This window comes from Nuphar pumila, chromosome 15 (assembly GCF_984573655.1).
Source record: "Nuphar pumila chromosome 15, dmNupPumi1.hap1.1, whole genome shotgun sequence".
Taxonomy (NCBI): domain Eukaryota; kingdom Viridiplantae; phylum Streptophyta; class Magnoliopsida; order Nymphaeales; family Nymphaeaceae; genus Nuphar; species Nuphar pumila.
In genome coordinates, this window is record NC_143263.1 from 16,812,501 (window position 1) to 16,835,767 (window position 23,267).

The 23,267-nt window shown below is 35.8% G+C and overlaps 2 protein-coding genes across 2 annotated transcripts; both read left to right on the top strand.

Annotated features, from left to right (window-relative positions):
- The first annotated feature begins 555 nt into the window (after positions 1–555).
- LOC149814643 (cyclin-A1-4-like) lies at positions 556–5,077 on the top strand. The gene is made up of 10 exons (XM_089990408.1): positions 556–958; positions 1,196–1,335; positions 2,070–2,162; positions 2,237–2,370; positions 2,467–2,542; positions 2,628–2,704; positions 2,805–2,838; positions 2,923–3,072; positions 4,190–4,324; positions 5,006–5,077. The coding sequence occupies exons 1-10, from the start codon at positions 556–558 to the stop codon at positions 5,075–5,077; spliced, it is 1,314 nt and encodes a 437-aa protein (XP_089846534.1).
- A 2,481-nt stretch (positions 5,078–7,558) lies between these two features.
- LOC149814644 (2-oxoglutarate (2OG) and Fe(II)-dependent oxygenase superfamily protein) lies at positions 7,559–19,572 on the top strand. Its single transcript, XM_089988990.1, has 3 exons — positions 7,559–8,048; positions 17,589–17,910; positions 19,067–19,572. The coding sequence occupies exons 1-3, from the start codon at positions 7,582–7,584 to the stop codon at positions 19,313–19,315; spliced, it is 1,038 nt and encodes a 345-aa protein (XP_089845116.1). The 5' UTR covers positions 7,559–7,581; the 3' UTR covers positions 19,316–19,572.
- Positions 19,573–23,267: the final 3,695 nt, after the last annotated feature.

Here is a 23,267-nt window from a genome sequence, read left to right on the forward strand (position 1 = left end):
AGTGATTGAATAAATTTTCCTTATTATCCACATCCCAATTACCTCAATTGCTATAGTTGTCTCACCTAATCAGAGAAAAAGTGAAGTTAGAAAACTTGTTTTTGACTTTTTGTGTCGTCGCAAATTTAGTATCAACATGCATTATCAAAATTCAAGATTCACAAGTAAGAAGTGAAGAAAAAAAATGATGACACACCTTATGCATTCTTCTATGGCATTTTAACTATATGTTTATGGCATAGTCATCAGGGTCATGCATTGCTGTATGCCCTTACACTGCTACATTTTGGTAGGATCTTTTGAATCAAAAGGCCCCCATAAAACTAGAATATGTTGGATATGGGTCACTGTTGCAAGCAAGAGTAGAAAACACAGTAACCATGATTTAGAGATGGTTTCTATCTTTCTATCTCTCTGAACTGATTTACATGCAAATTTGGTAGATTTACTAGCGTGTTGCAAGAGTTGTCTAATTTGCACATTCCTTTTATTTTTTCCCCCACTTTTCTATCGAGCTTGTGTACCAAACTATCAAATACATCACAATTAAGATGAATGACGTCCTGTTTCGTTCTTCCCATGCTAAAGGGGTTCGTGGGATCTACTGCTTGTAAGGGAAGGAAAGAGTTAGTGTCACATGCACCTGTCAGTGGTCTGCGTCGGAAGTCTTTACCTGTTCCTTCTGTACAGAAGCAGTCTGCTGTCATTCTCCCAGATCACAGACAGAATGTACATTCTTCCAATCTTGATACAAATCTTGGCACATGCAGAATGGACACATCTCCTAGTAGGTCGGATGAAAGTTCTGTTTCACTTGATGAATCAATATCTACTTGTGAATCACTGAAGAGCCCTGATTTTGAGTACATTGATACTGCTGATGTGCCATCTGTGGTTTCCTTGGAGAGAAGAACATGCCAGCATCTTTGCATTTCAGAAGAAACACAAGTTGAAGCTGGTATCTTTGTATCATCTTTTGCATTTTTTTACCATACTTGTTCTCTTGCTGTTGCTTCTATGAATTGTTTAGCAGATTGCTGTATAACTTCTTTTATAGCTTTGTAACTTTTGTTTAAATGTTGTTCTCTTTGATAGCTTTATTTGATGCAGGCAATTTTCGGTCTGCCCTTAGATGATTGCTCAAGTAACTTGTTTCTTCATTCTCTTTCACACATCTGATTTTTGTGTTTTCCAGACAATTTTGTGCAGAATAGCACAGCGCTTACAACAGATTCAAAAAAGGCAAAAGTTCTTTATATTGATGGTGATTCTAAAGATCCCCAGTTATGTGCAGCATATGCATGTGATATCTATGACCATCTTCGCATTGCTGAGGTTTGGCCTTTTACTACAACCTTGTGATTTGATTAGGTGTATGCCCATTCTACTAACAGAGTTGATTCTTCATGATTATGTAATGACGCTTTTTTTTGGCATATTTGTTTTTGATATCTAGAACCATGTTTTATGCATAGAAGATGTGCATTTATTCACTTCTTTGTGCCCTACTTGCATATATATTTTGATTTTTTTTTTCTTAATATTTTGGCCTTCCAACTATTAAATCTAGACGTAGTATATCTTGGTAGCAGATAATTGTGGTTGTGACAAGGAAGGATTAGTTACAATAGTTTAATCTACATTTAATGTAATGTGAATGATCATTTGTGAAGTTTTGGAAATACCACCATGGCATGTGTATGTCCTCAATTAGGATAAAGTGGGTCGTCGATTTCCTGTTGTGATGGACTTTATTATGGTGTAATATATATTCATCTGCGGGTGGATTGTAGTAGCAGATTTCCACTCCACTGAAGGATGGCAAATATGATTTTTATTCCCCTTATTTGTGGTACAATTGCTGTCCTGCCTGTTTATACTTTTGTAATTACAGTATATTGTTCTGGTCATGTATCATGTTTGTCTCATTTGATTTCTGTTCTTATAATTTGAAGTCTTTAAATAGTTACTTATTTTGTTGTTGATGGATTTGGTCATTTGCTCATATTTGTTTCCTTCTTTCTTGTGTGTTTCTTCTTTTTCCTTTCACTTTCTTTTTGTTCCGACAGACCAAAAAGATGCCCACCACTGATTTCATGGAGAAAGTACAAAAGGATATAAATGCAAGTATGCGTGCAATTTTGATTGATTGGCTTGTTGAGGTGATCATCAAACAATTCTTAACATCTTTGGGGGTCTTTTCTTCTTAGAAATGGCTAACTTTGTTCACCTGCAGGTTTCAGAGGAGTATAGGCTTGTTCCAGATACATTGTACTTGGCCGTTAACTATATTGACCGGTATCTGTCTGTCAGTATGATGAACCGACAGCGATTGCAATTGCTAGGTGTTGCATGCATGCTTATTGCCTCGTAAGCCAAAAAGTTCTGTAATTTTTTTTCTTCAGTTATTATTTGTATGTATTGCTACTCCAATGATATTTAAACTTTTTACTCTGATATCTTCAGTAAGTATGAGGAGATATGTGCACCACAGGTGGAGGAATTTTGCTATATTACTGACAATACATACTTTAGAGAGGAGGTCTGTGTGATTACATTGTCATCCAATCTCTTGGTTCATCTATTTGTTCTAGTTAAAGTGCCTGAATGTTTCTGGTTTATAATAGGTATTACAAATGGAAGCTGATGTGCTAAAGTATTTGGATTTTGAACTCACTACTCCAACAACAAAATGCTTCCTGAGGTTTGTGTTCTATTTATTTTCAGTTATTATGAAAAGCTGAAGCAAGCCCATTTTTTTGCTTATTATTGAATATTTGGATATTTGTTCTTGACAAATACAGGAGATTTGTACGTGCAGCTCAAGAAAGGAATGAGGTATAGTATTGGCTGATATCCTTCTCTTTTCCATATGGTGTGCTGCTGCGATATTGTTTTCTTATTATTTTTTCATTCTTTCAGGTTCTTCCTTTGCAGCTGGAGTTTCTTGCTAGCTATCTTGCAGAGCTTTCACTTCTTGAGTACAGTTTGTTATGTTATAATCCTTCTCTTATAGCAGCCTCAGCGGTATTCTTGGCTAAGTTTATACTTTTACCATCAAAGATGCCATGGGTATGTGGAATTATAACTTTGATTTCCATCTGATAACTCTCTCTCTCTCTGTCCTTGTGTGTGTACATAAACAACAATAAAAAAATGGGGTAAAAGAACATTTGCAAGTTGCAAGGCCTGTAACAATCAATATGGAATGATCCAAATTGTTTTTTTGGCACTATGGCCACAAAGAAGAGATTTATGGTTTGATTCCTTCCTGATATCCCTACTTTGTCAGGCAAAAAAAACTTAATAATGTCATGAAACTCTCACTGCATTGTGATGGCAACGTCATTTTCTTATTTGTTTATAAAATGTAATAGCTAAGGCCTTTTTTTTGACATTTCAAAAAACTGGATCTATATATTTATGAAAAAGAAACACTGAGTGCTTTATCGAAAAACCTTGAATATACCAAGAAATTGTATCTCTGAAATATTGCCTAGACAAATCTGTGACTATGATGCGTGTTTGCGTGTGCGTGAACATGCATGTGGGCGTGCATGTTTAAAACTTGAAATTTGGTTGTAAGTGATCAGACTACTGGTAGCAGGACACAAAAATTGTGTGAGTTGAGAACTGACTTTCAAATTCATAGAACTCATTTTTGTCACAATTATCAATGTATGTTGAATAGCAGGATATACATTCTGACATCTATTGGCAAACTAAAATGCTCATTGAAATGAGGAAAAACTTTAAAGGCCTACTGAAACTAGAGGCTCTGTTTCTTGTCTCTTGTCCTGATGGCCTAAGTGATTGGTATCTCTTAGAAGTAAAATCATATGGATGGTCAGGATTCTTATTTCAACCTTTTATGTTTTTTCAAAAGTCACTCAGTGGACATCTGATGGTTATTCACTTTTTCTGAGGTTTGTTTGAGCTGTTCAATTTTTTCTAGGGTTTGATGAATGCTCATGAAGCCTCTGACTTCGTTTGGGTTTAGTTTTTAAAGAATTGGTTTTAGAACTAATATAATAAATTTATACTTGGCATTTCTTGAGCTCTAGATGGCCTAGAAGATGTTGATTTTTGTCTTAATTTTAATTTCCATTTTTTGCAGCAGATAATTTTATTATTTTGTTTTTTTGTGATCTCACTATTTGTGTTATATTGTTTCAAATCATGTTGACAGACCACCACGTTGAGACATTACACACGGTATCAGTCTTCAGAGCTATGCAACTGTGTGAAAGCTTTACAGAATCTCCATTGTAACAGCCAAGGTAGCAGTTTACCTTCAATCCGGGAGAAATATAGTCATCATAAGGTACATTAACCTTTAAATTCAACATTCTATGGCATCATCACCTTCACCACCGTCATGTTTTGTCATAATCATCAATCATCATACTGCTCACCTGCATTTAAGCTTGCATGTTCTGTTTCTTTTCGCAAAATGTGGAAGGCTGTGATGTGGGATTCTAGACCCCAACCTCTATTGTGAAGCTGTGGTTTAATATCATTTTCAGAAATGATAGAGAACAACGTATACTTACCAGTGAGCAAACACACACACACACACACACACACACACACAAAGAATCCGAATGAGTTTGGGCTAAGCTGCAATGAACTTTCTCATGCTCAGCTTATTTGTTTGTCACTCAGACTCGAAAACTGGCTCATGCTTTGCTTGTGATCAGCAAAAACCTATCGGGTCCTTTACTTGGGTCCTCATTATTATCATTACTATCACCATCACCATCACCATCACCATTGTCGCCATTACTTTGTTACTTTCATTGATAAAAGTCACTGACGGCTAAACATTACCATTAAGAAATACAAAGGAATTGGTTCTAGGGAGATGCACTGTTTTTGTCTGCTGTCGTTCGTATTTAATTCCCGCTCAGTCTTATCCTTGTCAAACACCATAATAGTACTGGTTCTTCTCAATCATACTCCTTTGTTTGATAATTTGACAAATTTCAAATGTTACTGTTGACAGTACAAGTGTGTGGCCAGCCTTCACTGCCCAGCTACCATACCTCCTGAGTTCTTTTGCGATCTAAGTGATTGACTAAGCATGTTGATATGAAAAGTTTCCAATGCTTTGAAGTATACAAATGATCATCAGTGGTACAAGGCCGTTTGTTTGTCTGTTTCATATTCTTCTTGTGTTTTTGGTCTTAACAGGTAACCATCTCTAATGGTGCCTTCTTTGATCCTTTCTGCAATGCCTGTGGTTGACAAGCATTGTTTTTGTTGATATGTGTGTGCTGATCTCTGTGGTTCCCATAATCTTAATGTAAAATTTGAGTTGCTTGATCTGTAGTTTGGTTATGTAATGCCCACAATTTTCCTTTGGGGTTGAAATAATCAAATAATTAAATCGTCCGTTGTGGGTTGCACATGCAATTTTTGTTTGGTATGGAATCTTGGAAATGAATTGAATTTTTTAATATTTTTATATGAAAAAAAAGTATTGCCATATGCCTTTCCTTGTAGAGATCATGACATTGGCCTTCTTTACAACTGAAAAAGCAAATATGCTCCCATTGCTTGCATTTTCTTAGCAACTATGCCTTTGCTTGCATTTTCTTTACAACTGAGGATTTGGGTCCTGCTGTATTTGCTTGCATTTTCTTAGCATAGCTTCGTTGGATCTTGCAACTTCCAAATTGGGACATAAATGGTCACCCGGATACTCTTCATCTAAGAGATAAAATGGTTTTCAATCACCATGGTTAGACTGCTTTGCTCTCAGCCGTTCATTTTTAGACCGTCTAGAGGTTGGTTGGCTTTTAAAAGTTTTTTGGAACCCATTCAGTACATAAGCCATCCAGCCAAAATGGTTAGGAGCCGTTTATCTAAGAGATGAACGGTATCCCTGTGGCACTTGGGCACCATGACCTGATCTGTTTTCATTTTTCTAGTAGCCTATGTTTGGAAAGGAAACCTTTTTCTTTAGAACAAGAAATGGTCCTCTTTAAAAAGTTAGGAAAATACTGTGGACAGATTTTCATGTAGCATTACTCTTATTTTAAGGGAGGTGATGATCATGCTCAAGTTATCTTTGTATTACAAACTTGAGAAATAATAGTAAGATTAGAGATATTCGTATCAATAGTTATTAACATGTGTGCCAAACAGCTGAAATGATTTGATTGATTCCTGCCAGTATCGAAGTTTCTGTTATTTTCCCACATCCAAAAATTTTCTTAATGTGCCACAAGTTCAGATCTCGATCCAAGATGGATCTGGAGAGTGTCTGACTTCAACTCTTTTTGACAAGTTGAAAAACCCGAAGCTTTGGTCTTTAAAGCAAAGACAGGAGAATTGGACCACTTATCAAATCTCAATTTTAATATACCATCAGGTTTTGGATCAAAAGATCCTTATCAAATCTCAATTTTACAGGGGTTGTCTATTCCAAAACCATGTGGAAATTGCCTTTTTTTTTATCGACAATTACATAGATGTTTCTCACTCTAGACACCATTCCTTGTGTTACCCAAGACTAGAGAAATATCTCAAACATAGTCTATTCACTATTCAAAATATATCTAACATGGCCACTTGATTTTTCCTTTTATGGTTTGACCTTTTGTTGACTACAAAATTAGAGGCCTTGGTTAAACCATTTGTCTAAGTTGTCGCTTAAAAAATCAGGCACCATGTAAATTGTTGTCTGGAAAAATCAGGTGGCCTGTAAGTTGTTTACTAAATAATCAATTGGCTGAATTTTCAAGCGACGAAAAGGAAAAAGAGTCAAGTTAACAGTAAATTGGCCATGTTTGTTATATTTTCTAGTTTACAGTTACTAATGGTATTTTCAATAAAAGCGAGAGCAATCTTTTTTTTATGAATTTATAACCCGAAGAAACCACACCCTTCACTAAGACCTGGTCGCCTGCCCGCCTACCTACGGTCGTTGTACTGGCAGCATAAAACTCTGAGACTAGGACCCCTGCCCTGAGGCTTTTGCTATGCATTGGCTTGCGCAGAGTGGCATGCCCATGAGAATTGAGCAGATCTGATATTGAGGTGATGGTACTGGGTGCAGACCCAGCTCTGTTCAGACTCACCATAAGGAAAATTAGACCCAAGTCCTATAAGAATTACATGAACCATGCCCTGTCCATACTGGGTCTAAGAATATTTCATCTCTTTTTTATATTCATGGATCCTAATCATAACTCGGCCCGGACCAAGGTCTTGTAAGAAATTTCATAAACCGTACATGGCTCCGTATACTAATCGAACTCCTTGTCTCCAAACCGAGTTCTAATCTGATCGCATTTTTTATCACCAAATCCCGACCCTATAGGTTCAGTATGGATCAGGTCTGAGTCTGGGTCAAACCTGACCCATTAACGGCCATAGTACGGTTATTTTCCGTTTTTTTGGCATCTGAATATCTGATTGTCTTTAAACCGGATCCTCGATCCGATTCCGACCGGTTTCATGGTAATAATGAATTCGATAATAAAGAACCGATGGGCTATCCAATTACCGTTACTTCGTCATTTCGATCTCAGAGAGAGAGAGAGAGAGAGAGAGAGAGAGAGAGAGAGTCCTGCCATGGCGGCCGCACCACCACAGAGAGTCCAAGCTCTGGCAGCGTCCGGCGTCTCGCACGTGCCACCCTCGTACGTGCAGCCGCCGGAGTACAGGCCTCTGACCCACCGTCAGCCCTCGCTTTCCGGGGTCCCGGTCGTCGACCTTCGGGGCTCCGACGACGACGTACGCCTGGAGATCGGGGAGGCATGCCGGAGTTGGGGAGTGTTCCAGGTGCAAGGCCATGGGGTTCCCACCGAGTTGTTGTCGGAGATGAGGCGGGTCGGGGCGGCGTTCTTCGGCCTCCGGGCGGAGGAGAGGCTGAGGTTCGCCTGCGACCCTAGGGTTCCGGCGTCAGAGGGGTACGGTAGCCGGATGCTGGCCACCGAGAACGACGGGGTTCTCGATTGGAGGGACTATTTCGACCACCACACGTTGCCGGAATCTCGCCGGAATCCCGATCGGTGGCCGTCCTCCCCGCCGGATTACAGGTAGGCTTTGTTTACCTTCTCGAATCGACATATCGTCTTACATTTTACTCGTTTGGGAAAAATGAATACATTAGTGACTTCCTGTTGAGTTTGAGAAGTAAGTTTTCGAGTTAATTGTTAGAATTTCTTTTTTATTGTATACGTGGCTACGGGAGCATGAGCCGTTAACATTTAGGTTCACCTGAGGTCACCCTTTAACTGTTCCTTCCAATCCGAGTGACTAGTAAATTAGTAAAATGAGTATTGATGAGGAGATAACATGAGGGTGAATCCCACTTTTTTTGTGTAAGAGTGGTGCATCTTGGGGGATACGAAATGTTAAGTCTTGAATTTGGGATAAAGATTTCACAAGTACTAAGACTTCTTGATCTTGCATTGAGGAAAGTTGAGGATACCAAGTTGATAAAAAAGGAGAGTGTAATCTGTTGGAAAACGTGGTAGGTCAGGATACTAAAGATAACTTATAAACTTTACAAAATTCAAATATTATAATGAATATTATCAGTTGAATATCGTGTATCCATATATGATTTCAGTTAAGTGTAGAACTCAATTATTTCATCACTTTATTTTGTGAGAAACAATCATATTTCTTTCTTCTATATGGTCTTGTTATGAGAAACAATCGTATTTGTAAGAGAATTTATGCACTCTCATGAATGATCGATATGATCGATCAATTTAGATATGCAAGTGAAATCTCCATACACAAATCGGTATATAAATTATCATATGATACTATCCATAGTTGATTAAAACACTTTAACCATATTTAAATAGTTCTAATTTCAAATAATTTATAATTAAAAACAATAATGCAATTATTATCAACAATTCATTAAATCAAATCATTGAATAATTAAAAAAATGATTCTAATTAAGATCACAAATAAAATCAAACTTATTTAAATAGGTTACCAAACATACCAAAATACAAATCATTTGATTTTCGTGCAATTTTGAACATGAAATAAGACAAATTTTCTTTTAATGTAAAAAGGTAGAATTTAGAGAATTAAATAAGCATTCCAACACATTAAAAATCACAGAATTCCTATGTACAGTTGCAAAATTATGAATTTTGCAAAGCAGACTATGTCAGGTGCTATCCTGTTCCAAGTCATGATCAAACTCAAATTTAGATATAGGATCCAATCATGAATTTGGATAAGTAATATACTAAAAATTAATAATAGCATCGGAAGAAAAAGAGAAAAACGTACCTTTCACATGTAAAGGCTCACCAATTTATGTTGATTGAAAAATAAAGAAAAAAAATATGGCGCAAGAGTAAATCAACTTACTTTAACTTGAACCACCATCAAAAGATAATTGAGATCAAGCTTTTATATGCACCTAGGTTTAGGAGCAAACTGAATGGGGTAGACTTGAGCTTTGCCTCTTGGATGTAATGAAATAACAAGTGCACAAACACAATGCCACAAAAGAGCTACAAATGTGCATATTCACAAATACAAAAGCCACTTATGGGCCAAATACAACGAGCTACTAAGGGCTAACACATACACCTCACAAAAGGGAGCAAGAGTGCAAATACAAAATAAAAAAATGTTATTCAAAATGTTTAGAACAAGCAACCACAAGAAAGAGCCAACAACTCCTTTATATACAAGTGGGGGCATTGAGAATCTCCCAATATAGTCGTTGGGAGCTCCCCAATTATGACCGTTGGAGAGCCCCAACGACTCTATAGTCATATTGACCATAGAGCCCCTAAACAAAGATAAAAAATAAAAAAGATAAAAACCCAAAACTGTCCCTAATGGACAACACCTATTACATGTATAAAAAGACCAAAATACCCTTGATCATATACGCAAATTACATAACAATATATATGTGAATATATATACATATAATCTTGTGCAATACATTTTAACATCCCCTCAAACTTATGGTGTGATCACCAAAAGTTTGTCAAGAAGAAAATGAAATCAAGGTGACGGAAGCGCCTTGTAAAGAAGTCCGCCAGTTGATACTCGAAAGTGACATATGGTAAGATGATGTTCTTTTTCAGGAATTCTTTTTGCACATAGTGACAATGCATTTCTATATGCTTGGTTTCTAGCTATGTATATTGCACTCTTACCCTCCCAACATAGTCTGGAGGGTGTCTGTAAATGAGCACTCATATCTTTAAGTAATTTTTGCAACTAAACAATCTCTGATGTTGTAGTAGTCATTGTATGGTACTCAATTTCAGTGGAAGATAATGATACTTTCTATTGTTTTTTGCATTTCCACGATACCAGAGAATCACCTAAAAATACACAAAAGCTAGTAGTTAAGTGGTGATCATTTGGATCTCCTCCTCAATCTGAGTCAAAATAAAAACAACTAAAGAGAAGAAGAGGATAACAAAAGACCTCTAAAGGTAGAGGTTTGTAAATATCTAACAATCCTTATCATAACACTCATGTGAACTGTGGTGGTGGAATGCTGAAATTGGCTAGCAGTATGAACCACATATACAATATCAGGCCTAGTAATAGTTAAATAAGTTATGATGCCATTCATTTGACGATATGGAGTAGGATCATCCAAAGGTGTTCCTTCATCAATCTTCATTTTGACATTAATAACTTCAGGGGTATCCACCCTTTTTTGTTAGTAATTTCTGACCTGACAATAATTCCATTAGCAAACTTGGTTTGAGAAAGTAAATATCCCTTAAGAGAATAAGCAACCCCAATTCTTAAAAAAATCTAAGAAATCCAAGATCGGTCATTTCAAAATATTTTTTAAGAATACATTTAATATACCCTACTGTTACTTGTGATGATCATGTTATTAACATAAAGAAGAAAAATTACAATCCGTGCATCAGATTTCTTAGTAAATATGACAATATCAATATAACAAGATTTAAAACCAAGTTTGAGCATAACAAAGCTAAAACGATCATACCAGGCTTTGGGTGTCTATTTTAAACCATAAAGAACTTTTCTCAATCGAAGCATCTTACTAAGAGGAGCTTCCTATCCAAGAGGTGTATCTATATAAACTTCTTTCAAATCCCTATTTAAAAAAACATTTTTTACATCTATTTGATAGATAGCCCAACCTTTAACAACAACGACTCTGAGGGTCCTAATTGAAGTCATCTTAGCTACATGTGCAAATGTTTCATCATAGTCTATCTCATATTCTTGTGTGTAACCCTTGGCAATTAATCTGACTTTATACCTTTTTAGGGTCTCATCATTCTTCGTTTTAATTTTATAAACCCATTTGCAACTTATGGTTTTCTTATCCCTAGGCAAATAAGATATTTTTCAAGTCTTAGATTTTTCAAGTGTTCCTAATTCTTCATTTATAGCTTTTATCCATTCAAGATATTTCTTTGCCTGCTTATATGTGACAGGTTCAAAGTAGGATAAAATCTTAGCTAGACAAACTCTATACTGTGGAGAAAATAATTCATATGAAACAAATATATCAAGGGGTTTAGTGGTTCGATCTGATCTTCTAACTCCTTCTAGCTGTTGGGTTTTTAAGATGTAACAATTTTTTAGACTAAACTCAACCACACTTTTGATAAGGCCATCCCTCATTAGGTAATATTTTATTTAAAATAAGACTAAAAAAAATTAGAGATTTTGAGGATACCAAAACAAGGTTTAACAAACACAAGTATTACAAACATGTCTTGAAAACTATAGTTGTAAAGAATTTATTTGTCAAACATATTTTTGGTTCAACATATAATGTTTACTAATGTGCTAACTTGAATAATTGTTAAAGACGTAATAATAATTTGGCCTATGTATAATGCGCTCATACTAATTACCATAACAAGCATTAGAAAAGTTATGCTTACTTACTACATAGACATTGTGATTGTCTAAGACCAAAGTTCGTGTAGCTAATCCTATCTTGAAGGCTACTAGCGAATGTGGTTATTAATATTTGCCTCTTGATAGGGCTAACAACCCTCGTGCATACCAAATAACCTAGACAACAATGTTGCCTGTTAAAATATGTTGATCCTTAAATGTACATATATATATTTTTATATATATATATATATATAAAGATACGTATACATATATATATATATGTATACATATCTCTATTTATATATATATATATAAATATATATATTTTATCTTCCTAAAATACCCTCAAGGGTATTCTTGTAAATTAGCATTTTACGCATATTCCAATTGGAATATGCATTGTAATTTTTGTTTTATTTTTATTTTCTGTTTTTTATATTTTTGGGTTTCGTACCACATTGGGGGCCTCCCAAAAGTGACGTTGGGAGCCCCCAACGGTTACAAATGTGACCGTTGGGGGCTCTCCAACGTCCCCTTTGGGAGCCCCCAAGGTGGTCCCTTTTCATGCTTATAAATAGGGGATTTCCCCTTTGTATTTTGTATTCTTGAGGGAGCTTATGCTCCATTGTAATGGGGTTTTTACCCCTTCTCCATTATTCTTCAATGATATGCAACTTATGACTTTATGTCATATTTTTCCCTTTTTATGGGTTTTATGTGTTAGCACATTATGTGCTTATGTTGTTTCCCTTTAATGGGTATATTTGCACTCCACGTGCATAAGTATGGGTTCATTATGGAACCCAATGTATTCCAAGTCACTTTCTAACATGGTATCAGAGCGAGGTCACGATGGGGTTGTCCTTTGGTGCAACGGAAAGCGTGTCGCTCAAGAAATGGTGAAGTATTCATTGCTCTTCCTTTTTGCTTTGAAGTTATTCGGTATGTATCCCTTTTCTTAAAATATTATGCATTTGAAAATATGTTTCTTGCATGTAGTTTGTTCGTTTAAATGGTTATGATAGTTGAATTATCTCTCTCAAATTTGGTGAACTCGTTTGTTGTTCAAATATATAATTTGTGTTTATCGAACTACTCATCGCATATAATAGCAATTTATGTTTTTTTTAAAATTACCTTCAATTATGTGAGATTTATAATTCTTACATAACTATCTCATGATTGACCTATAAGTTAATTTTTAAAATTATATATATGATTTCTTGCTAAAGTAATGATCTTTGCTTAAAATTTCTTAACTCTCATATGAACCCTAATTTGATTTGAGTTCCTCTTTTTATTTTTTATTTTAGTGCATTTTTTGAAAAATTTGATATAATCCTTATATGAAAATCTCTCACATCTAAAAATCTTTGTTGAGTCCTAAAGTAGTTCTTGTTAATGATAACTTATAAGAACTCCTAAAAGTTTTTCAATGTTTCTTTTTTGAAAAATTGTTTATGATAAACCATTAGGAAAGATTTTTTAAAAGGAATTTCTCACACTACATAGAGTGCATAGTTCATCTTTTGCATTCTTTTGGTATAAATGATTTCATTTTTCATCTTTATAAACTTGTTGGTTTGTATTTTTCATAAGGTTTCGAAACCTCTTAATAATATCTTTTAAAAATGCCTACATTGGCCATAATATGGTTTTCTTTGTCCTCAATTGCAAGTGTTAAAGTTTGAGAATTTCAAGCATTGCTCTTTTTATAAAGTGCATACTTGCTCACTTTTGTGTATTTTTGTGCTTTGTGCACATTTGTTTCTCAAATATTTGCGCTTGTATGCATTCCCTATTTTTTATGAAATACATGCCTTAGTGCATGTTTGTTTACACCTTGGTGTGTATTTGTTCAAGTATTGTATGAGTGCCTTCGTGCACATCTTTTATAAAGCCTTTTGTGCTCACATGTGTATTGTCTCTTCGTAGACATTTTTGCATTATGGAGCCTTTATGCACATTTATTTTTGTGAAAAATATAATGAATTTAGATATTGAGTCCTTTTTAAATCATTGTAAGTGCTTTTAGCACTTTGAATGTTTCCGCATATCTCATCACAATCAAAGGTTTTTTAAAAATTGTTGTATGGGATTTAATCCCAAATTTATAAATTTTCAAGTGTTTTAAATATTCATTCCTTGAGTATTGTGTTAAAGCCTTCTTTGTGAACCATTACGGTTCTTATGATTTCTTTGATTAAAAGCTTGATTGTCTTGATGAATTCTTTATGTTGTTGTGTTTATTGCTTAATAAGTCCTTTTTGGTATAAATGACTTGTTTGAAGATTAAGCATAATTTGTGTTTATGCAAAATTGTTGTTATAAAGCACATTATTGATTATTAGACCTTTTGATTCAATTTTTTAATCGGTCTTCTTTTCTTTGAAAAATGATTCCTTAAGTGTTTATTGCCTTTTTGTGGCATTTATATTTGTCCATCACATGTTATTTAATGCATCTTTTATTTGGCCTTATTATTGTTATATTAGAGATGTTTGTTGAGGTGAGTTATGGGCACCTCGTGTTATATCATTTTAGTTTGTCCACCTTCCATATTATAGATGGTTGTTGAGGTGAGTTATGGGCACCTTGGGACTCTAAAATGATTTGTTGTATGATCTCTAATTATGAGTGTGTCACTCATTTTTTCTCTTGTGGCCATTGATATTATGAATGCTTCTATGTAAATGTGATGGACATATGGTGTTTTAAAACCTTAAATGTTTTAAGGTATATTAAAAATCAAGGGTTTTGGGATTATTGCCCAACCTTTTCTTGTTTATGAATCTTATGAGTGCATTTGCACATTTATGATTTTGTGTTCTTGTGATTTTGCACAAGTATTCTAAGTGTTCTTGGTGTGTGTATGTTCACACATTTGTTCTCAAGGATTTTATTTTATCGATTATAGTATCTTGTTGAAGATATTTTTTACATGCATGTTATTGTTATGAGAATTCATTTTAAAAGGAGTATTGTTTTATTCGAGGTTTATTTTCATTACAAGTTTATTGCCTCAAAAATCTTTTCCTTTTATGCCCATTATCTAAGTGTCATCATATGTAGACAAGAATTTTATTACACCTTCGTGTGTTTTTAGCCCTTTGTTGGCTTTTGCTCTCTTGGTCTAGTAGCTGAACACACTTGTCTTGAGTGTTTTTATATGTAGACAAGGCACGTTGATTCACACCATGGTGTGTGATTTTTAGCCTATGTTGGCGTTTGTGTCATTGTTCTAGTCGCTTAAGATGTATGCCCATGGTTGGCTTATTTCACTAATTTCAAGTGCTATCATATGTAGACAAGAGATGTATTATGTTTTAGCCCATGGTTGGCTTATTACTCTTGTTCTAGTAGCTGAACATACTTGGTTTTAAGTGTATTTTTTACGTAGACAAGAGATACTTTTTAGTCTATGTTGGCATGTATTCTCTTGTTCTTATCGTAGATGCACTTATTTCAAGTATTATTATATGTAGACAAGAGGTTCTTTTACACACCTTTGTGTGTGTCTTTGGCCTTTAATGGCTTTATATTCTTGATCTAGTAGCTTATACACTTGATTTATGGGTTTTGGAGGACTAATGAGGAAGATGTTTGTAATGGATAAACTATTGTTGAAATTTGCCAAATTTCATTCATGACTTGTGTTTTTCAAGCAAATCATATTTTTGATATGCATATCAAGTTGATTTCTTAGCATTTAATCTATATATTAAGTGCTTATGGTTTTTGCCACCCTTATATGCAAAATGTGTATTAAGTATGTCTTTCATAAATGATTTTAAAACCTTGTGAACTCTTGGGTTTATTTTGCCTAAAGTATGCTTGGAGACTTTGTTTCTCTTGTTTGGCACTTCATTACATGTTTGAAGCATGTTTATTAATGAGTTCTTTGAGTATTAATTCATTTCATGATAAGTATATGCATATGCTCTTTATGGCCTTTTTGGGCTCTCATTCAATAATATTTATGTATATCATGCCTCTTCGTAGGCTTATTGTGGTGTCCCTTAGTGGACCATTTTGTTATTCCCCACTATGGGGTTATATTTGTCAAACGCTGGACCTTATGAATGCATTATGCATTCTTGCAATTTATTTCTGCATAATTTGCTTCCGCTCATTTTGTTTTAAACATGATATATGATTTTGAAACTTTGGGGTCATTTTTGCATAATTTGCATCTCTTCTAACCTGTGCTAGTTAGAAATGTTCCATTTGAATAAAAGTACAAAGATTTGTTTTACTTGTTTCTTTGTTGTTATTTCACAGGATCTTGGAGATAGGACAAAGAGAAGTACCCTGGATAGTTCGGGAAATTTGAAGACAATAGGAGGAAGGCCTTTTCAAGTTCCATTGCATCCTTGCCGGAGCCTCTTGGAGTCTTGCCCTTTGTTCAATCTTTTCGTTTCCCCGCAAAGATTGAGGGGGGGTGTTAAAATATGTTGATCCTTAAATGTACATATATATATTTATATATATATAAAGATACGTATACATATATATATGTATACATATCTCTATTTATATATATATATAAATATATATATTTTATCTTCCTAAAATACCCTCAAGGGTATTCTTGTAAATTAGCATTTTACGCATATTCCAATTGGAATATGCATTGTAATTTTTTGTTTTATTTTTATTTTCTGTTTTTTATATTTTTGGGTTTCGTACCACATTGGGGGCCTCCCAAAAGTGACGTTGGGAGCCCCCAACGGTCACAAATGTGACCGTTGGGGGCTCTCCAACGTCCCCTTTGGGAGCCCCCAAGGTGGTCCCTTTTCATGCTTATAAATAGGGGATTTCCCCTTTGTATTTTGTATTCTTGAGGGAGCTTATGCTCCATTGTAATGGGGTTTTTACCCCTTCTCCATTATTCTTCAATGATATGCAACTTATGACTTTATGTCATATTTTTCCCTTTTTATGGGTTTTATGTGTTTCCCTTTAATGGGTATATTTGCACTCCACGTGCATAAGTATGGGTTCATTATGGAACCCAATGTATTCCAAGTCACTTTCTAACATGTGCCACATGATCTCCAGTCTTTGTCAGGTCCTTGGCTGTTTTCTCCATATTGGCATTATAAGTAGGTCCATCTCTTTAAGCCTCATCTTCAACAAACCTTACTACAAAAAAGAAATAAGATACACTGCATCACCCTAACTCACTCAGGCTTATACCCCTAACCTCGTATGTGAAATGGCTGGGATTTTTTCTCGTATCTAAATTGACACTACTTATATAAGTAGTCAAATGAACTCATCCTGTAATCAAAATTGCTAAATACCAAAATAAAATCTTACATAACTCACAGTTGCGTGCATTATCAAAGCAACAGTTCATTGAACATCATCAAGGTTTATTCAAATATTCATGGTTTTCATCAAAAGTTATGCAAGGTCATACAAAGTATCCAACATAATCAAAGGCCAGTGGAAGGAAATGGTGAAAGATATTAATGGTGGTTTCCTAAGGCTTTGCGGATTCCTGGACGTAGGAACAAAATCCAATAGATTCTAGATTTTGAATGACAGCCCCAGTTTGGCTATCTAAAAGGCAAAAATGCGCTGCATAACCTTTTTGGTCTCTCCATTTTGCATTTTTAAGGTTTTATGTTATTTTTCTACTATAGTACATGGTGTTGTGTTGTTATCTAGTGAATCCTTTTTTTTCTTTTAATCTCTCTCTCCCTTGATTTAGTGTTGTAAATCATACCTGCAGAAAAGTGGTAATAGAATATAGTAATCAAATGAAGTTGCTTGCACAAAGACTGCTTCATTTGATCTCAGAAAGTCTTGGCCTGCCATCCTCATACATTGTAGAAGCAGTTGGAGAAGCATATCAGAATATCACAATCAGCTACTACCCACCTTGTCCCCAGCCAGATCTTGTTCTTGGTTTGCAGGCTCATTCTGATATGGGTGCAGTCACTCTCTTGATACAAGATAATGTTGGGGGGCTCCAAGCTCTAAAGGACGGGGAATGGATCACTGTGCAGCCATTATCTGATGCCATTGTTGTCATTCTAGGTGACCAAACGGAGGTAACTTTCATGTCTTCTGTACTTTTGTTGCACTATTTATTCATTGTGTTATAGGGCTGCCAATAGGGAAACTATCAATTTGTGATGTGGTTGCTTGTTTCCTTGGTTAATAGTTGGGATTTTATGATTTTTTTTTCATCATATATGGGCCTGCTGTTCAGGCTATGTAACATGGGTATTTCTACCAGGTCCCCATACTGGTGTCATAGCCATGCTGGTATTGGGTATTCTTCAGTGCGGGTGAACTTGGTTTTGAACCTAGCTCAATCCATTTTATCCATCTTATGATCCGATCAATGTGTAGTCTATTGGCGACACTACAATTGTCTACTGCTAACTACATGTTTATTAATGATTATTTTTTAGTTAGCTACACATCTTTGACATGCTTTAGACTTTTATTTTCATTTCATCTTGCCTGGTGTAACGGGCGACACTTTTGTGGTCTGGGAATACAAAGGATGAGTTTAGAATTAAGGAGAAGCAGCCCCAGATGATTTTTAATGTGTGAGGTGGCACATCATTAGTTGTGTCTATATTGTAAGACCATATTAGGATTTCATACAACAGCCATTAATACATTTTAAAGTTTTAAACTTACAATATGCTGCTAGCCTGCTACTTGAAAATGTGTTCGAACTTCGAAGTTGAAAGACCAAAAACAATAGATACCCAGATGATCCAAATAGACCCTAGATATGCCTAAATTAGCAACCCCTATTTGGATGATTTAGCTTCTGCTCAATAAAAAATAATTTAGAAAACCTTGTATAGCATCCACTGACTGGTTAGTATCTTCGCCGTCTTCTTCCTTGTCAAGTTTCTGCTCTTCCACAGAAAATGCTGCCTTCAACATCAATGCTACATAGGTTCATTATCAATCTACAGAAATTGATTATTTTCTGTCTTCCCAATTCACATATGACTGTAAAAAATTATTTTTTAACATTCTTTATGCTGTAAAAGGAAAAATAGAAAAAAGTACTTGGATGTGCATTGTCTAGAAAAATTATAAAATGGGTCTGGAAACCACTTTATCCACAGGCCAAGTAATCTTAGTTCTGACTCTGCTTAATTTCGTCTTGTATTGATTTTGGGATAAAGTTTGTTTTCTTACTTGGTGAGCACTTTACTTGCCACTCTTTTCTATTTCCAGGTCATGACTAATGGATTATATATAAGTGCTGTGCATCGTGCTATTGTCAATTCCAACCAAGCGCGTCTTTCTGTTGCAACCTTCTATGATCCCTCGAAGCAGAAGAGAATATCTGCTGCACCAATGCTTGTCACTGAAAGCTCTCCCCTCCGGTATTGTGACGTCTTGTATGGGGATTATGTTTCTGCATGGTATGGGAAAGGCCCTGATGGAAAACGCAATATTGACGTGCTCCGAATTAACCAATGATCCTGTCTTAAATAACTTTCTGATCATGTTCCATATGTCTTGCCATCTTCACTCTAGATGCCTGTCCACTCGATTTGTTTCTGCATGTAATTTTGATGTCGAGGGTGTGACCTATCCAGTATGAGGTTATTGCTGTCAGAGAAGATATATTCAAGCGGGGCATTACAGTGAAACCGCAGGATGAAGATGTATACTCGGGTCATCAATCCATGAACAGAAGCTTTAATGTGATTTTTTAAACATTTGTTTCCTTGTCATTTGTTGCATATCTAAAGGAAATTGGTATCTTGACCCAATTGTGAGCTAGGAGAACAAGTCTTTCAACTTTTTTTTTTGGACAGCCAAGCTGGGGTTTGGCGGACCCCTACCAGTTTATTTGATCAAAATTTAAACAAAAACTGTACATCACTTATGTACACGTAACTACGAAATTGGAGGTATCCAATCTGGAGGCTTGTCCTTCCAGAAGCATCCTTGCTACATCGGTGGCAGGAAGACAAGCGATTAAGCATAACCATTCTCAGCTTTAGAAATCGTTTGAACTGTGAAATGTTCAAACCGAAACAGAAGTCCAGACATTTCCTTCAGATCAGGATCATATCTCCCTCTGCCTTCCATTACCTCTAAAATGGCTCGTTTAATGTCATGCCTTGACTCCTCAATGCATACTTTGGATGTAGTTGGACAAATCCAGCTCCTCCATTCTCTGTCCTGTATAGTGCCTTCATGGCAGTTACACCGTGCAAAGAGAAATGCACCCATATGATTTCGAATTGTAAAGCCGACCCTCCGCTTGTCTGGAAGGAGCAGTTAGTGCAAGTCACCTTGTGTTGGGACGTTGCAAGTTCGAATCCCAATGGTATGATTGTACAACTGGTAGGGGGTCTGCCTAACCCCAGCTTTCTCTGTCGAAAAAAAGAAATAATACCATTCCTTCCTTCACCTCCATATGGCCCAGATTGTGGTTTGGAAGGTCACCAACCATGCTTGCTGAACTCGCTGGTCTTGGAACCTACTCTTTCCCCATTATACAATTGACTCTTGAGTGCCCTCTTTCGGGATTCATCGACGACCAAATCAGTTCACTATTCTTCGCCAGATTAGCTCAGAAACTGGGCACTGGATAAACAAATGATTCACTGACTCTTATCTCTCCAGCATAAAGGGCATATGCTGGGCAATGCATATCCCATTAGTGCTAGACGATCCTAAGTTAGTATCTTCTTGAAAACTGCCATATGGGTTGTGAAAGCGGCTATAGGAAATGCCCCTTCACACCACAAACAACTTGGCCCAAGGAACCTTACTGTTATGCTTTCTAATTAGATCCCAAGCTGCTGTCAAAGAAAAACTGTAAGGAAGCCTTCCAACTGAACACATCTGGCTTGCTAGGATTGAGGTGGACTTCGTCCAATGCTGCCAGAATATGAAGAGGCAAACAGAGGCACTGTCCCACCATAGAGTCCATGTGCTCCCTATTGGAATCAAGCACCTTGGCTACTGTCTTTAACACTAATGTTCTATTTTGACGACAAGTCAAGTTTTTTTTTTTTTTAACAGAGAAAACTGGTGTTAGGCTGACCCCTACCAATTATACAACCATATACCATTAAGATTCGAATTTGCAATGTCCCAACACAATGTGACATGCACTAACTGCTCCCCCCCCCCCCCCCCCCCGTTGGTGACAAGTCAAGTTCCCTAGTGTGTAACTCACCAGCTGTATATGATCCATTCAGGGATCATGCCACCGTATTGATTTTTAGACCACACTGAATCCCTGTGGAGGTATTTTGCCTCCAATAGTTGAGTCCAAGGGTTGTCTTTCCCATTTTGCAATGGCCCATCCTATCTTTAGAGAGACAAGCCACATTCATATCCCTTATTCATCTGATTCCTAGACCACCCTCTTCATGTGGTCGACAAACATCTTCCCGGTTCATCAAATGTATAATATGACGGTTCTCCATCGTATCATGCTGCAAGAAACCTCTTATTATCGTCTCTATCTGATTTATCACCTTCATTGGCAGCATGAAGGTCCACATCCGGTATAAAAGGATAAGAAGATATCACTGATCTTATACAGTGAATCGGTTTCATCAGTCCTGCAAACAAGGGAAAACCCAAATATTTAATGGGAAGAGAAGTAAGTTGCCATGAACAACTGTTACTAATCAAGTGATGTCCAACTTCTCCATTAATCATCACTGCAAACTTTGTTGTTGCGACACAGTCCATGATAAGAATATCCTCTAGGAACTTCCAATCAATTCTATCATATGCTTTCGCTAATTCAGTTTTAAACAAAATTGATGGTCTCGAACTGTGCATTTGGGAATCCACCGATTCATGGGCAATCAAAATACTCTCTTGGATGGTTTTGCTTTCAAGAAAGCCCTTTGATTCTTAGAAATCATACATTGAAGAATACTTCTCATTCTGCTAACCATGCATAAACTAATAGGGCAAAAATGTATCAAAGAAGAAGCCTTCTCAAGCTTCGGTATAAGCACAATGTGTGTACAAACACGCCTTAGCAATATGCTATTAGAGAGAAAAAAAAAACTCGCAACTTTACACACATCTGAGCTAGGGGCACTTTACTACAAAATTTCTGGTAAAAGTTTTCCAGAAAACCATCTGAGCTAGGGGCACTTTCCTTGTACAGCTCAAAGTTTAATTTTCTCATCTGTGACTAGCCACACAAGTTGATCATTTTCTACATCATTGACGGACAGAGACCTAATATCTTCAAAATGTGACCCATCAATCTGCTCCCTAGTGAATAAATTTTTGAAATACATAGTCGCCTCTTGAAAAATCTCACTTTTGGGGAACACAATTGTAACTTCATCCCTAGGAAGTAATATGCATTTTCAGAATAGGAAATGACCATCCTGTACATGTAATTTGACACATTTCTCATAATGCACTATAATTTTTGATATTTTTTTCATGTTCAAAATCACAAATATTTAGATTTAAAAAAACCTTTTTACCCTTCGTATATGCAAACTTCTTTCTATACATACGTACTTCCTCTCAAATATGACTGTTTTTTGCAAAACAGTATCTGTCATCAGATCTGTATCTAACTTCAAAAATGTGTGTATTTATAGTCGTTGGAAAGCTAAGACATAGGCTTATAACTTTATGTTTTGAGTCAAAACGAAAAAATCCTTTAGGATTCTTATTTATAAGTTTCAAAACTGGAATAAAAACATGATTTGCAAACTAGAACAATCAAATAATATATCTTTTAGAGGACGTTTTGACTTAGAAAATGAAGAATTCTGAAAAAAAACAAAAAAACTAAACAAAAATACCTTTCCACTGCCACCAAGATAACCTTGATCTGATGAGCGGTTGGAAAAAAACATCCTCTAGAAGATAGATTGTTCCTCCTAAACATGTGAACAATGAACACTATAGGCGAGGATAAGAAAATTCATATAAAATATATACGGACTTGAGAAAGTTCATATAAAATATAAGTGGACTTAAGGAAGTCCACATAAAATATAGGCGAACTTCCTCATTTTATTCGAGTTTGACAGGATGTTCGCAAATATTATTATGCAAACTTTGAGAAGTCCAAAAAAAATGTTTAGACCTTATTTTAAGTGAGAGTTTGCGGCACTCGATGAACGAGGCGATATTTCACACAAACTTCATAAGTTCTGTGCATGCAAAGGGTAAAAAGGACATTCTGTTATTTATGAGTTTGGACATGGGAAGCATATAAAAAATTATAGTGCATTTCAAAAAATATGTCAAATTACCCTTACAGAATGGTCATTTCTCATTCTCAGAATATTGTGGTTCACCATCAAGTGAAAATAAGTGAAAGTCTTGACAACTTTGGTGCCACTTGTAAGGTTATCAAAGTGGTTTCTCCAAGATCTTTCTTTAAATCCAAATATATCATTGATTCTCATGAAACTACCCC